Source organism: Nicotiana sylvestris, chromosome 4 (assembly GCF_000393655.2).
Source record: "Nicotiana sylvestris chromosome 4, ASM39365v2, whole genome shotgun sequence".
Lineage (NCBI taxonomy): Eukaryota > Viridiplantae > Streptophyta > Magnoliopsida > Solanales > Solanaceae > Nicotiana > Nicotiana sylvestris.
The window spans coordinates 109,841,790-109,859,606 of NC_091060.1; the positions used below are offsets into that span (position 1 = coordinate 109,841,790).

The 17,817-nt window shown below is 36.1% G+C and overlaps 1 protein-coding gene across 1 annotated transcript; it reads right to left on the reverse strand.

The window, feature by feature from the left end:
- Nucleotides 1-11,451: 11,451 nt before the first annotated feature.
- LOC104230127 (protein SRC2-like) lies at nt 11,452-11,919 on the reverse strand. The gene has a single exon (XM_009782870.1). It carries the CDS (start codon nt 11,917-11,919, stop codon nt 11,452-11,454), a length of 468 nt encoding a protein of 155 aa, XP_009781172.1.
- Nucleotides 11,920-17,817: the final 5,898 nt, after the last annotated feature.

Sequence of the window (17,817 nt, forward strand, 5' to 3'; positions counted from 1 at the left end):
ATTAGATTCCATTTGTAGTTGGAATATTTTCCAAGGAAAAACCCTTTACCATCAGAGTGGATATGTTGTGTAGCTAAAGAGTTCACCAAGCCTTCATCTCCAGTTGCCCGACTGACAATACCTGGGAGCTCTTCCGCTCTATATGTATTTTCCTGACCATACGACTTCATTTCATTGTCACCTAAATCATGCGAGTCATGATCAAATCCACTGAAGCCATCTTTCACCATTATTTCCTCTTCTACTTATAAATTTGGTGGTGGTGGTGTAGCTATAATATTTGAACTTTGATGAGACCTTTCAACTGGAACTTCAGCCCCTTCTTCAAACCCATTTCAGCCACAAATATCTTCAAACTAGGCCTCATACCATCAATTGTAACATCAAGGAGGTACGATTACAAATAATTGTCATTCGTAATGAAGGAAGGAGGAATCTTATCCCTCTTTGGCGCAGATCTAAGCATATATGTAATATTTAAATGCCTCGGTGAACATGTTAGTTTTTCACGTTTAATGTCGACATCAACAAATTTGTCAAATGTACAATTGTTGGGTATATGGATAGTTACTGTAACCTTTGTATAGGAATTTCAATTCCAACTATTTGGTCCCTCAACCCATTCACCAGAATATAGAGCAAATACTAAGATATAACCTCCCATCAATCTATTGTGAACCAGTAGTCTATTATACAGTAGTGGTCAAGTATTGTGCATATATAATTTGTAGAAACCCACATTAATAATGACGAAGATGATAAGATGCAAGCACTTACCAGATGAAGGAGTTATACAATATATCACCTAAAATGAATTATCAATTCAAGTACCACCAATTTCATCACCAAATTTGACATATCCAAAAATCCCCAATTTTTCGATTTCCTCTCCATAAATGATAAATCAAAGGAATGAGGCTTTGAGAGGAACGGGGAAAAAGGAAGACGATCTTTGTGTGAGGAATGCGAGAAAAACAAGCTACTATTGAGGATTGAGCCATAGGAAATGGGGATTGGGAAGGCACAAACGACGGGAAGGGTTTGGGAATTTTTTTATTTAAATCTGGAAACATTAGACTTATATACGTTGCGGCCAAAGTGTAATAAGTGAAACATTAGGGATAAACACTGAACTTCCTCCCTTCACTTTATAATCACACTTAAGAACTAATTAAGCAAGAAGGTCAATCCTACAATAATTAAAACTTGAAGGTTAATTGGCCAATACAAGTTTAAAAGTGGGCCACATAGCCAAGTGTCACAACCCCAAATACCCACCTTAGGATGTCGTGATGGCACCTAGTCTCTAAGACTAGGTAAGCCTAACATTCATTTATATCTTAACAGATAACAAAACTGAGATAATAAGATAAACCGATAAAGCTCATAATAACTCCAAAATAGAACATCAACAACATAATCCCCAAAACTGGTAGAACTGAGTCATAAACTCTACAGATTGTATTAAAATCTCTAATATAACACTGTCTGTTAATACGATAAAAAATAATGAGAAGATAACAAAAGGTGACTCCAAGGCCTACAGACATCGGGTTGGTATATCTTGAAGTCTCCAAAAATAGCTGAACGATCACTAGCGTCCGACACAGGCAGATGTATCTGGATCTGGACATATGTGTAGAAGCATAATATGAGTACATCACAACGGTACCCAGTAAATATCAAGCCTAACCTTGGTAGAGTAGTGACGAGGTCAGGTCAAGACACCTACAAGGGTAAGAAAACCGAACAGAGTATAGCATAGTCTAATAATGGAAAGTGAGTAAGTAAATAATAAGCAGTTCAATAATGTAAGCTAACAATGGAAATTTAAGCAGTAAAGGCAACAAGTAGTGAACACATGATGAAACAACTAGTAGTCAAATACGAACAAATACAAGTAAGACAATGAACAAAATAACAAGAATTGTTCAACCAACAAGCCTTTTTAACATGGAGTGGTACAACAAGAATCACAACCGAGGTACCACACCTCATATCCACATTTCAAAATTTCAATCACAATCTTTTCATATATCACCGCGTGAGTCTTGCATTTATTTTTAAAAATATTTTCCTGAATCTCAATAATAACAAAATGAATGAGGAATACTCAACAAGGAAAGATAACTCAACAATTAACAACTTCAACCTCTATGTGACAATGGCTTTCACAACTTCAACATAAATAACCCAACAAGAAGAAATTCCATAAAATAACAACTTCAAGTAAGAGTAATTCAACAATAAAGGGCTAACAAGGCAATACGAGAGCTAACAACTTCAACTAAAGTATATAAGAGCAATTACAACAACAAAGGATAGAACAAATGCTAACAACGTCAATTAGAGCATGTGAGAGTAAATTTAACAGTAAAAATAATGAAAGATGTAACATGTCATAACAAATTAAATTAAATACACGAAAGAAGTCTAAAAGTCTAAACCGATCAAAATACCATATATAGCCCGTGTACACACTCGTTACCTTGTGTACACTTCTTCCACATAGTACAATTAACACATAACAATCCAAATCCTAAGGGGTAGTTCCCTCATACAAAGTTAGGAAAGATACTTGCCTCAGTTAGGCCAATCAACCCTCGAAAATAGCTTTCCCCCTAAAATTCGCCTCCACACAGCTCAAATCTAACAAAAATAACTTAATATCATCAAACAATGCAAGGGAAACCAATTATGATAGATAAAGCAATGATATTTGCATATTTCCCCAAAAGACAAAAGTCAACCCCGGATTTGCCCGATTAAAACTCGTGTCCAAAGGTATATTCCGACAACCCATAACCCCACGAGTCCATATATGTGATTTATTTTCAGATCTGAGTCCAAATCGACTTTCAAAATCCAAATTCTCATTTTTCAAAACTTTGACAAAAATCCCCCAAAATTCCACTTGATTCTCATAAATTATGATGTTAAATCTAAGATATAATCATGAAATATAATTGGAAATTGATTAGAATCACTTACCCAATGTTTGTAGATAAAAATCCCCTCTCCAAATTGCCTCCTACTGAGTCTAGGGGTTCTAAAATGAGATGAAATCTAGACTTTTCACCCTTTTGATCAGTTATAGTGGTTTCACAATTGCGAAGAAAATCTTACAAATGCGGCTATTTAGCTTAAGGGGAAATTCGCAAATGCAACAATGGGTTCGCAATTGTGAACCATATCCCCATCACAAATGCGACACAATATATTGCAAATACAATCCTACCCGGACTAGCCTATTTTCACAATTGCAAGTGAGGCATCGCAACTACAATACCTGACCCTCACCTGTTCACTTTGAAATTGCGTGTCTGGTGCAATTGCGACTTCAGAGACACCAGCACACCAATAACCTGTTTTCAGTCCAAACCTTTCCGAAACATGTCCGAAACTCACCCGAGCCATTGGGACTCCAAACCAAACATCCATACAAGTCTAAAAACATCATAAAAACTCCCTCGCACAATTAAAACACAAAAATAACATCTAGAACTACGAATCAGACGTCAAAACACATGAATTTAAAAGAAAAGTTCAAGAACCTCTAGAATTGCAACCAAGAGTCTGAATCCTATCAACCCAACTCCTAGTGACACCAAATTTTGTATACAAGCTCCAAATAGAAAAATGGACCTATTCCAAATCCCAAAACTAAATTCCTAATCCGATAGCCAAAAGTTAACCTATGGTCAAACTTGGGAAAACTTCTAAACCTTAAATTGCTTAACTTTTGGCAAAACATGTCAAATCAACCTAGGGACCTCCGAATTTGATTCCAGGCATATGCCCAAGTCAAATATCATGATACAAACTTATCGAAGCCATCAAAACATCATTAAGGGTTCATTCTCACAAAAGTCAAACCTTGGTCAACATTTCTAACTTAGGCTTCTAAGCCAAGAACCAAAGGGCTCAAACAACACAAAACCTTTTCCAAAATGAAACTAACCAACCCTGAAGGTCATAAAAACACAAATACACGTGTGAAGCATCAAAAGGGGAAATAGGGGGCAAATACACAAAATGATCGATCAGGTCGTTACATTCTCCCCCTCTTAAAACAAATGTACGTCCTCGAACATGGATAGATACATACTTGAAGTGATGAAAAAGTGTGGATAAAGACTCTGCATGTCGTGCTCGGTCTCCCAGGTCACCTCCTCGACCGGATAACCCCTCCGTTGAACCTTCACTGAAGCAATATTCTTTGATCTTAACTTTCGGACCTATATGTCCAGGATAGCCATCGGCTCCTCAACATAAGTCAAATCCTTGTACAATTGGACTGAGCTAAAATCTAATACATGGAACGGATCACCATAATACTTCCGAAGCACGGAAATAAGGCTGGGAGCATAAAATCTTGGGGATAGGCTGGGTGGTAATGCAAGCTTGTAGGCCACCTCACCAACTCTCTCATGGACCTCAAAAAAACCGATGTACCTAGGGCTAAACTTTCCTTTCTCCCCAAACCTCATCACACCCTTTATGGGAAATACTCGAAGCAAAACCCTCTCTCCCACCAAAAATTATACATCATGAGCCCTCTGATTAGCATAACTCTTCTATCTAGATCGTGTTGTATGAAGCCAATCTTGAATAAACTTGACTTTTTCCAAGGCATCCCGAACCAAATCAGTGCCCAACAACCTAGCATCAACTGGCTCAAACCAACAAACTGGAGAACGACATTGTCTCCCATATAGGTCCTGACAAGGAGCCATCTGAATACTCGATTGGTAGCTATTGTTGTAGGCGAACTTTGCAAGCGCAGGAACTGATCCCATGAACTCCCGAAATCCATAACACAGGCATGTAGCATATCATCCAAGATCTGAATGGTGCGCTCGAACTTCCCGTCCATTTGGTGGTGGAATGTTGTACTCAACTCAACCTGTGTACCTAACTCGCGCTGCATAGACTTCCAGAAATGCAATGTCAACTACGTGCCTCGATCGGAGATAATAGATACATGCACACCATGAAGACGAACAACCTCACAGATATAGATCTGAGCTAGCCACTTTGAAGAGTAGTAGTCATAACTAGAATGAAGTGGGCAGACTTGCTCAGTCTATCCATAATAACCCATAATGCGTCAAATATTTTCAAAGTCCGTAGGAGCCCAACAATAAAATCCAAGGTAATACGCTCCCATTTCCACCTAGGAATCTCAAGTCTCTAAATCAAACCACCCAGCCTCTTATGCTCGTACTTCACCTGCCGGTAATTCAAATACCGAGCCACACACTCTATTATATCTTTCTTCATTCTTCTCCACCAATAGTGTTGCTTCAAGTACTAGTAGATCTTAGCGGCACCCGGATGAATAGAGTACGAGGAACTGTGGGCTTCCTCAAGAATCAACTCACGCAACCTATCCACATTAGGCATACAAATCCATCCCTTCATCCCCAACACCCCATCATCTCCAGTAAGTATCAAAATTAATCTCAGTGGAGTAGTGACGAGGGACAGTCAAGGCACCCACTGAACTAAACGACCTGAACAAGTATAAATGTAGAACTAACAGGGAACAATATCATTATAAAGCTAGACATGATGACAATAATAATATAATGTTTGTAATAGGAACTACAAGCAATAGTTAGCAATGAGACACAATAGGTAATAATACTATAGAGTAAGCTGAACACACTATAAATCAAGTGAAACCAAATAAAGGAAAATAAGTAACAACTCAATAAGAACACTAGGTTTATCCAAGAATTTCCACAAGATACCAAACCTCAAAATCATAAATCACGGGTCCCATTTCATAAACTGTAATCATTTGGCATCTTATGCCCACATTACAACTTATAATCTGCATGGACGACTCACATGACAAGAGGGTGACAATAGCCAATATCTGCACTGGTCACTCACACGCCAACCATAAGAATTACTCATGACTGCACGGACAACTCACCTGTCAATAGAACAACTCTCACACAGAAGGCTTGTAGACGAGAGTACATATAAATGGTCAATAACATCAGGATTTATCTTCTTAAACTGATATGGGTGATTAATTACGTGTATGTTTGTGCACATGTTCTATCCCAGTTCAAGCCAACAAGTAAGAGTAGGGACAATGAATGTCACATAAGAAGTGATCACCACACAATATAAAGGGTAAAACTCACACAAGGTAGGCATGCCACTACACAAATATCAACAATAACAATGCCCCCAGGCCATCACAAATCATTCCCTAACATAGCCCACTTTGTCTAGCCACGTGCGCAATAGTAAAGTAAATGCCCGCCTTGTCTCGCCGCATATGAATAATAATGTTCCCACCTTGTCTCGCCATATGCACAAACCCACATATATAGCCCGCCTTATCACGCTGCATGTACAAAATCAACAATAACAATAGCATGGCAAAAATCTCATGCAAACACCCAAACAATCCTCCCAACAATATCACGTGTGCCAAAATTATAACAACACTGAGTACAACAACATCAATAATAACCCAGGAGTACGGCAGTTAAATCAACACAAGAGTTTCAAAAGCACAATGAAACATAAGAACAAGCTCACAATGCAAGATACGATAGGTAATAATGTTTTCAACAAGAATGTCTCAACAATGGGAGAGATAATATGTAATAATGATTCCACCAAAGTACAACTCGAGGATAAGAGAGATATCATGAATCAATGACCCCAAATAGGAATACGTCAACAATGAAAGAGATAACAAACTTCAATTAAGGCTAAGCAACTACAGAAAAGATAATAGTAACTTCAATTAAGGTTAAGCAAATTTCGAAAAGGATAATAATAACTTCAATTAATTTTAAGAAATTACGGAAAAGAAAGAAATAACTTCAATTAAGTTAAGCATTTATGGAAAAGACAATAATAACTTCAATTAAGGTTAAGGAATTACAAAAAAGATAGCATGGCAATAAAAGAGGCAACAACTTCAGTTAAGGTACATAAGGGTTTAATTGGCAATAAGAGTAGAACATGAATCAATTAATTTCAAATAGGACACATAAGGGTGAATTTAGTAAATGAGGGATTTAACATGACAAAACAACTTCATATCTAATGAACATAAGAACCTAAGAGCCTTAAACAATCAAATTTTCACAATTAAGCACGAGTACGTACTTGTCACCTTGCATACACGACTTTCACATGGCACAAGTAGTACAAATGACTCAAATCCTAAGGGGTAGTTCCCCCACACAAAGTTAGGTAAGATACTTACCTCAAAGAAGCTAGAACGATACTCTAAAATGACCTTCTCGAGTGAAACAACCTCCAGACGGCTCAAGTCTAATCAAAATAACTTCAAATCATAAATAAAACTCATAGAAAATTCTGGATAATAAAGCTTCGATCTTTAATTAAAACTAAAAATTCATCCCAAAAATCAACCCCTGGGCCCGTACCTCGGAACCCAATAAAATTCGCAAAACCTGAATACACATTCCGATACGAGTCCAACCATATCAAAATTATAAAAATTCAATATCGAATCACCCTTCAAATCTTCATTTTATATTTTGAATGATTTTTACAAAATTTCCCAATATCTTCCTTTCAATTCACTGATTTAATAATATAAATAAGTATGAAATCATGAAATATAATCATTTTCGGTTAAGGAGCACTTACCCAAATCAAACTCGTGAAGAACCCCTCCAAAATCGCCAAAAACCCGAGCTTCAAACTAAAAAATGTGATAAAAATGGCAAACCCTTAAATAAATGATTGTACCCAGGACTTCCGCGTTTACGGACACACACACACACATGCGCCTTCGGTTGTGCGAGCCAATTTTCCGCATCTGTGGCCTTCACTTTCCAATGCAGGGAACGCACCTGCGGCCATCTTTTCGCATCTACGATTTCGCAAAAGAGGCTCAAACTCCGCAGAAGCGGATACCATCTGGAGCATCCAATGCGCATCTGCGATCTTTCTTCCGCAAATGCGTCCTCGCACCCACGGTCCTCCATTTGCAGAAGCGATTCAACACGGTGGCACCAATGTCGCAGAAGCGACCAATCTCTCGCAAAAGCGGTCATGCACATGCGTTATGAATTTTTAAATCTTTCAACTTCCAAAACTCATGACGAAACATATTTAATCAACCCGGAATGACGTCAAATTTTACATGCAAGTCCCAAATGACATAGCAGAGCTAATCCAACTCTCAGAATCGCAATCCAAGCTCGATATCAACCAAGTCAACTCCCGGTCAAAACTCTCAACCTTCCAAAACTTCAACTTTTTCATTTTCGCCAAAATGCTTCAAAATATTCCACGGACCTCCAAACTCAAATCCGGACGCACACCTAATTCCAAAATCACCATACAAATCTATTGGAATCATCAAAATGCCATTTCTGAGTCTTTTATACAAAATTCATACTCCGGTCAACTCTTACTACTTAAGCTTCTAAAACAAGAATTCTTCTTCTAAATCGATCCCGAATCGTCCGAAAATCGAACTCGACCACAAACGCGAGTCATAACACATAATACGAAGCTGCTCGAGACCTTAAGCCGCCGAACAGGTCACTAATTCTTAAAAAGACCAGTCGGGTCGTTACAATTTTGAAATAGGTGAAAAATGATATGAAATCGGGTGTTTTCGGGGCTAAAAGGATTTTTGATGGGCCGGCTCGGTATAGATGGGTAATGGGTGGGCTGAAATACGGATTGGGGGTGTCATATTTAATGACCAATCAAAAATGGCCACGTGGAATTAACAAAATCTTTTTTTATTATTGATAAGTAGTCCTTAGAAATGAGAGCACAAATAGGCTAGATTTTTAACAGTAAGGTCACTATTAACAAAATAGATGAACGAAGGGCATTTATAGACCGAATAGATTAGGGACAGTTAAGATCTTTTTCCGAAACAAAAAAGATAATCCCTTAAGTACGGGTCTAAAACTGTTTTTATCCCTTGTCTATACTACTAAATATAAAATATCATTTATGTTTGTCAAAGTAGACATCTTTAGGCTAACTTTTAACAGTGTTTGTAAAACTAACGGTAGAAGTCTCAAAACTAATGGCGACTTTTAAATTAAAACCTTAATTACGAACGACGATGAGAGAAACCTTTCTTCTTTGCATTACTGGATTCTCTGTTGTGGCTTGGTCACAGAAAGTCCCCGCCCATAAAAGAGGGTATTAACAGCAACCTAAAAAATCACAAAACCAATTTTTTTGTTTTCTGCTCTAGAACTTCCTAATCCATTGTCTGAATATCTGAAGAGCTAAAATTTACAAAATCCAAGTAATACAATGACTTCTCGATCGATAACTGATTTTCCATTGAGTTTGTAAACCTGTCAGGCTAAGGGTGTCCATTGAGTTTGTAAACCTGTCAGGCTAAGGGTGTGTTTGATAGAAGGAAAATATATTTTCCAATTTTTTCATGTTTGGTTGACTTAAATGTTTTGAAAAACATTTTCCTTATGAAATCATTTTCCATCAATTTGGAGGAAAATGTTTTCCTTATCATAAGGGAAAACATTTTTCAAAACTCCTTCTCAATCTTCCCATTCTATTCTCCACCCTCACCAACTCACCCCCACACCCCACACCCCACACCTACCCACCCCACCCCTCTCTCCAAAAAAGCTTTTCTTTTTCTTTTTTTAATTTTAGTTTTTTTTTCGTCACCACTCACCCTGCTACCATTCCCGCAAAAAAAAATTATTTTTACTTTTTTTTTGTAATTTTAAATTTCTGTTTTTTCGTTTTTCTGCACCACCCACCCCAACCACTGCCCCCATCCCCCCACCCCCGTGCTCAAAAAAGATATCCTTTTTTGCTTTTTTTTTGTAATTTTTAAATTTCTGTTTTTTTATTTTTTTGCACCACCCAACCTCACCCCCCCTCCTCCCCCCAAGATTCTTTTTTAATATATTTTCAGTTTTAGTTTTTCATCTTTCAGTTTACAGGTTCGAAAGTTTTACAAGTTCCAAAGTTATGAGTTCAGAGGTTTATGTGTTTGGAAGTTTACGGGTTTAGAAATTATAAAATTCGCTGTTTTGAAAGTTTAGCGGTTCAGAAGTTTGTGAAATTTGTGGGTTCGGAAGGTTGTTGGTTCGAAAATTTATGGCTTCATGTTTATTGTATCTAAATTATTTATGATTACTCTTGAGAAGTTATTTTCCTTAGTTTGCGTACCAAACACCGAAAAATGAATAAGATTACTACTTGTTTTCCAAGAAAACATTTTTCACGAAAAATATTTTTCGTTATACCAAACAAACCCTAAAATTGTCCACTTTTACAAACATATGGGATAAGACAACTCAAAGCGTAACTAACTAACTAACTTGATTACAAACTTAGTAATCTCAATTAAAAAAAAATTCAAGATTAGTGTGTCTGAGCTGGACTGAAGAAATATAAGATATTCACCAACTAATAAAGGTATATATTAATGAAAAATAATAATGAATTTCTATACATTAAATAGCTGACTGGCCAAAGATTCTTTTATATGTACCGAACACACCCAACCGGAGCAAAGTCTACATCCATCTCTATCCATATATTGCTCATTCACCCCTTTCTAATATAAGAGAAATTGAGTAACAAAATCCAAGAAGCCTTTTCCTAATAAAATTTATTAAATTAATCACCAATGTAACAAAATCCGAGAAGCCTTTACCTAATAAAATGTAATAATTAATCACCACTGCTTTTACTAACTCATACCATACTGTATAAGCATATAATAATTTTTTTAAAATAATAGTATATGATAGTCCATATGTCGATTTCGAGAGTCAAAACTCCTTAGTTTTGATAGTCAATTCGAACATAAAATCTTTGATTGTTTTTTAAATCAAATTTATTTGAAAATTACATAAAAGGTAATTATTTAAAAAATATATAAAAGAATCGCAACAAAAAAATTCACTCTCGAAATCCGGGCACAGCCATATAAAATTGGGACCGAATGAGTATATTATATTGTTTCATCTCAAGTCCATTGATTCTAAATCATAAATATTCACCATGGTCATTGGTGGACTTTTCTGTGGCTGACGGTATTTCTTTTTCGATACGAAGTATGGGGTCAAGCAATAGAATTATCTTTACCTAAGGGTATGGTAGAATGGTAAAAATTCCTCCTCCATTAATCCGAGATTTTAGGTTCTAATTTTGAAAATTAGTTGGATGATGAGTGTCTGACACAAAATACTTGAACAAGCTACAATACTAGTAGAACAAAACAAAATTAGTAGAATTATCTGCTAATGTTTGTAGAACATCCCAAAATCACGCAACTATATACAAGCTGTTTGAACTATACGGTGATCCAAACAATCCGAAAATTAAAACACAAAAAAACTATTGACCCACAGAATATATAGGCGGCACAGAAAATCAAGTCATTAATAATTTCACATGGAAATTAAACTCTTTTTTATTCTTCAGAACTTAGCACATACTCCAACCAGCAATGGTCTCAGCCAAAACTAACTTATCAACCGTAACTTTTTCTCCAAACCTATAAGAAAACCTCAAAAGACCTTGAGATTGAGCAGAGCCTTTTTGGACAGGATAATTCATAACAGCACTGCCTCCATTAGGGTATGCATATTCATAAAGCTCCTTCATTGAAGTATGCACTTCTCCAATATACCGATCCCCGAGCTTCCTCTGGCAATATAACTTTATAACTAGCATATCATTAGGGTACTGTATCATTGACTCGGATATTGTATACTTCATGCTGAAGTTCCACGCCGGATTTATCTCGCCGTGTGTGTCTGTCGGCGTTCTTTTTTCAGTGTCGGGGTTGCTTCCTATGGAAACCCTAGCGTGGACTTTCATCTTGAATAGCTTTCGAACATCATCAAGATCACTTGCTGATATTAGTGTTATTTCAAATCTTCTACAGTCCATGTTTTAGTTGTGTTCTTTTGAGGTAATGCGTACAAGGATTTAAAATGCCATAGAATATGTGGGGTATGGACAGAGGAGACTTTTTTGGTTTTTCGAGAGAGGAGACTTCGAAGAAAAGGCCTAGTCGTCTCTACTATTAGGTCTTCTACCTTGTTTAATACTCCTAAATTTTTCCATCTCCCGGTGACTTGGTTGATAAGTAAATAAAGAGTTTTTAATATTAGGTCATTCAAAAAATAATTTACTGGTAACCTTTCATAAAATTGAATTTATAATCTTAAAAAGAAGTGAAGAAATTTACGTGTAATTAACCTTTCAAACTAGATAAATTACAATGGGTAAGATTTTTAATAAGGTGAAAATATGCAACAAAAACGACGGGTAATTAAGAAAAAAAAACTGTATGTGTGAATGCATGTCATGTATTTATTGTTTTGGTGTTTAAATATCCTGTTCGGATAAGTTTTTACCATGACTATATTGCTTCGAAGATTTTGATTAACTTCACTCAATGTAAAAATGTAGTATTGAGTTATGGTGCTTCTTTCTAAACGAAATTCAGTAAACTAGATAAATGTAATTTATAATTTACCTCGTAAGAAAGTGAAATTGATTTCAAATAACACAATTAATAAGAGAATTCTTTTAAAATTGATGAAGAAAGAAGATAAGAATAAGAATACATGTTATTTAAGATGAACGAATTGTGATATATAACTTGCAGACTACTATAAATTAGTGGAATTAGAAGTTGAAATGAAACTTTCAAAAGAAAAAAAAACACATTTCAAAATATAAAAATGCAACTACTTACAAGTATATTAAATACCTACTCTTGTTGATGAATTAATAATAGAACTATATGCATATTTTCCACAGTTGAAACTTCCATGTGACACTATTTTCTTGTGAGATAGGGAGATATCATTGTCAGACTACTGAGTAGTTGCTGATGTATTGGCGAAGTTCTACCTCGCCACATGGCACGGCAAAGAGACGACATGTGGTGGTTGAAGTTCTGAAATCAAGATCTGGGCACAAGGGAGTACGGTATGACCGGAACCATCCCTTTATTCCGAAGCAAAAGCAGTTGAAGGAGCAAGTGGCAGAAGCAGATCAAACTCTCTCGATCACGTATTCAACCATACTTGGATCTCGTTTGAGATTGTGGCCATCGTCCGTTACGCTGAAGCAGTTCCAACTAGCAAAAAATTTGTTCTTCCACTAATTGTACCCCTAGCATGCAGCCTTGAAGCTCGAAACAACCATGCTCCACATCGGCTATAAATATCCCATTTATATTGTCACGATCCAAAATTTCATTCAAAGAGTTGTGATAGCATCTAACGCTGCTTGCTAGGCAAGCCAACACATATGAGAAAATAAAGGAATAATATTGTGCATAAAAATAACATGAAATCATAAATGAAGGGAAAAGCTCGATAACATAAAACACAACTAAACCAACAACCATTCATTACCTTCTCCTAGAACTTGAGTCACAGAGTACTATTATAGAGTTAATACAATATCTGTAATAATAAATATACTACTCCCTCCGTTTCATATTAAATGAGGTATTTTCCTTTTTAGTCTGTTCCAAAACAAATGATACATTTCTAAATTTGAAAATAATTCAATTTTAAACTCTTTCATTTTACCCATTTATCCTTAATGAGAAGTTTTTATAGTCACACAAATGTTATGGCCCCACAAACTTTTTACCCCTTAAGCTTTTAAGACCTCATGTTTCAAAAGTCTTCTTCTTTTTTCTTAAACTCCGTGCCGAGTCAAACTACCTCACTTAATATGAAACGGAGGGAGTATTTGATATGAATAAACAGTAGATAGTCTAAAGATGGGTGACATCAAGGCCTGCGAACGAGAGTGCAGCACTACCTCGAGTCTCCACAACCAAGGGAGGTAGTCCATCCTCTGTGTGCTACTAGGTCTGATGCCAAAATATGCACAAGAAGTGCAGAAGTGTAGTATAATTATAACCGACCCAATGTACCCTGCAAGTATCAAGCCTAACCCCGACGAGGTAGTGATGAAGCTGAGACAAAACACGTTCAATAAATATGAGCCCTTTCGTCCGGCATGGCCGGTAGCAACAACCTCTTCTTCTGAAACCTTGTCACGAACTCCAGCAGCAATTCGGACTCTCGCTACTAAAATGGCCCATTTCCGACCGAAATATTCCGACGGAATCGGTCGGCAAATGCATAAAAATATATTTTTTAATTTTTAATAATAGTTACGACTAATATCCCGTCTATATCTGTCGTAAATTTTGGCAGAAAATTCCGCATCACTGTTAGCGACCAATTCGGTCGGAAACAATTTAAAAAATTTTTTAAAAAATAATAATAAGTAGCGACCGATTCGATCGAAATTTTTAATAAAATGAGGGTTGACTACTTTGACCAAATTTCCGACCGAATCGGTCGGAAAGTTTTTTAAAAAAAACTTCCAGCGACCCCATTCTTTTCCTTCCCCTCTTTTCTTCCTTCTCTATTCTCTTTCTCACTCAAACTTCCCCCACCCAAATCCGCCACAGCCATCAACTAGTAGGAGCCGTCGCCCAGCTGCAGGTCCGTCGACGACCCTCCACTGCCAGGTAAGTTTCCCTCACCCTCCTTTGTTATTTTTTTTAAAAAAAATACACTGATTTTGTTTAATTGCTCCTAGTTTGGTTTGTAAAAATTGATTGGTGTTAGCTAAAGTAAATCTATGACTATTGTTAGTAGTTAAATTAAAGTTATATGTTGGTAGTTGTTCTGATGGTAAGCAACCTCCACTTCCAACCAAGAGGTTGTGAGTTCGAGTCTACCCAAGAGCAAGGTGGGAAGTTCTTGGAGGGAAGGATGCCGAGGATCTATTTGGAAACACCCTCTCTACCCTAGGGTAGGGGTAAGGTCTGTGTACACACTACCCTCCCCAGACCCCACTAAGTGGGATTATACTGGGTTGTTGTTATTGTTGTTGTTGTTGTTGTTGTTGTATGTTGGTAATTTAGAGTTATATGTTAAATTTATATGTTGGTAATTTAGAGTCATATATTGCTAAATTAAATTTATATGTTGGTAAATTACATACTAATTTGGGGATAACATTACTAAGTTAGGGATATTACTAAATAATTTTGCTAACTAATTTGTAAAGTTGTTACATATATAGCAATTCATCTCATTTGATTATATTGGGGAAGGTACTAATTTTAAAGGGAGAAAGTATGAATAATGTTTAGTTGACTACTTTTGACAATATGTCTTGCTCCTAATTTTTTAATATCTTTTGACTTTCATGGAACTAAGCTTAATTGAAATCTATTATCGGTTTCATCCATTAAATTATTGTTGTAAATTAATCGATTTTTGTTTTTGCATAATTGTTATTGTAGATCCCAAATATTTAAATTTATTTGATGTTTATTAATTATATATATGTTAATTTTAATGCAGATTTTTGTCATCCTTTCAGTCTACACATTTGGTTGTGGATTCTATGAAGCTATTTTATCATGAGCCGTGGAGTTCTTGGGAACAGATAACATACAATATCAGAGACCAAATGTGGAATCAATTTAGGCTAAAAATTTATTACATTTATTTAATTAATTATTGTTTTCATCTAGTGTTATATTTTTATATTGCAGACAAAGTGTAAATGGCATCCTCAGCATCAAAATGAAATAAATAGTATTTTCGAGGTTTGATTAGTTTTGCGGCCCATAAACTAAGATTGGTAATTACTTATAAAAAATTTCTTGGTTTTACATATAGAATTTTATGTTTGTAATGTTTAACTCATACTTTTTGTTATGAAGGAAAAGGAAAGAGGGCGAGATATGAGTCACACTAAGGTCTTCGAGGAGACATATAAGAAAAAGAAGAAGGATGGTACAAGAGAACACTAGGTGGAGATACGTGGGTCAGACACATATGTAAAATACTAACTTCATAATTATTTATGATTTATTAATATTAGTTTCTTTACATAATAGTTATGTTTTCATTTCAGGAAGATTATCATAAAAGGGTGGACGAATGACAACAAACTCAACCTCCTTCAACTCAACCAATACCTGATGATATAGCTTCATTGTGGACAGAGGCAGCGAGTGGAGTAAACAAAGGCAGAATCTACGAACTTGGAGTGCGTCGACGACCTACAGGTTATCCAAACCCACTCTTAGTCAATTCTTCTTATTTTCAAAATCAAGAATATATGGAAGATATGAGAAAGAAAATTCGTGATTTGAAGCAACAATTGGACTCCCAATTTGGAACATTTGTTAAGATGCAAAATTCATGAGAAAATATAGGCATGATCTATCTGATGATGAGGATGAATAAACTGAATCTAATGTGTAGTAGTTTAGGTGTGATGTTTTGGTTGGTTGATAAACTTGATTGTGAGAGACAACTTTATGTTTTGTTTTTAAAATAAAATGTGGGGTACTATTTGGATGTTTTTATGCCCAAAATAGTTAGGTTTAATAGTTGGTATTGTTGGTTTAAGTTGTGTTAATGATTGGTATTATTGGTTTAGATTGTGTTAATGGTTTGTATTGTTGGTTTAGAATGTGTTAATGACCGATATTGTTAGTGTTATTATATTGTAATAGTTTGGCAGGTGGTGTAGCTCAAAATTGGGCAGAATTCTGGCCAGTTTTACAGAAAATTCCGACTGATTTCCGACGAAAACAGTCAGACAGCAGCCCAAAGTTTTTTAAAAAATAATTAATATTTAACCGTTTTCGATGGATTTCATCGAAATTAAATAAAATTTATTTTTTTAATTATTAATTTCCGACCAATTCGGTCAGAAATTATATATTTTTATTATTTAATTTTAAATAAATAATTATTTTTTTATATTATTACGACTAATTCGGTCGGTAAATTCCGACCACTTTGGTCAGAAATTTGAGAATATTTGGTCGTCTGGCTTTTTGAACGTTCCGACAACTTTGGTCGGAAATCGCTAATAGATTCGGTCGGAAATTGATTTCCGACCAACTGTTTTCCGACCGATCAATTTCGGTCGGAAAGTAGTCGAAAATTCGTGATTTTCGACCGATTTCCGACCTTTTTGACGGTCGGAATTTTGTCATTTTCCAGTAGTGTCTCCTTGTGCAATTCTGAATATGTCGGCCTTTTGGGCCTGCACCTTCCTGGACCCAACATGGGCCTTTATAAAAGAATTTGCGAGCATCATTGAGGGCTCGGGTAAGAGTGAGTACCATGTCAGGGCCCTTTATGTGAGGGTCTACCCGAACTTCTTCAACAAGATTGGTGATGTGCTCCTGAGGATCCAAAGTCCTATCATAGTTTTGCACGTCTGGCATTTTGAATCACTTTGAGATTGTAACGACCCGACCGGTCATTTTGAGCATTTGTACTTTTTTGGTAGTTTACGGGCATGAGTAGCTCTGTATGATGTATTATGACTTGTGTTAATCGTCGATTTTGATTTTCAGGTTATTCGGAATCGATTTGGAAGAATGATTTGCAACTAGAAAGCTTTAAATTGGAAGAGTTGACCAAGTTTGACTTTTTAGTAATTGACCTCGAATTGGCGTTTTGACAGTTCCGTTAGCTCCATGGGGTGATTTTTGATGTAGGAGCGCATCCGGATTGTGATTTGGAGATCCGTAGTTGAATTTGGCATGAAATGGCGAAAGTCGAATTTTTGGAAAGTTTGACCGGGAATGAACTTTTTGATATCGGGTTCGGATTGTGGTTTCGGAAATTGGAATAGCTTCTTTATGTCATTTGGGACTTGTGTACAAAATTTGGGTTCATTCCGGGTTGATTTGCTATATTTCGGCACGAGTTATGGAAGCTGAAAAGTTCAAAGTTCATCAAGTTTGAATTTAGGTGAGATTCATCG

Coding starts and splice junctions, on each gene's coding strand:
- LOC104230127 (XM_009782870.1), bottom strand. CDS start 11,919: ATGGACTGTAGAAGATTTGAAATAACACTAATATCAGCAAGTGATCTT.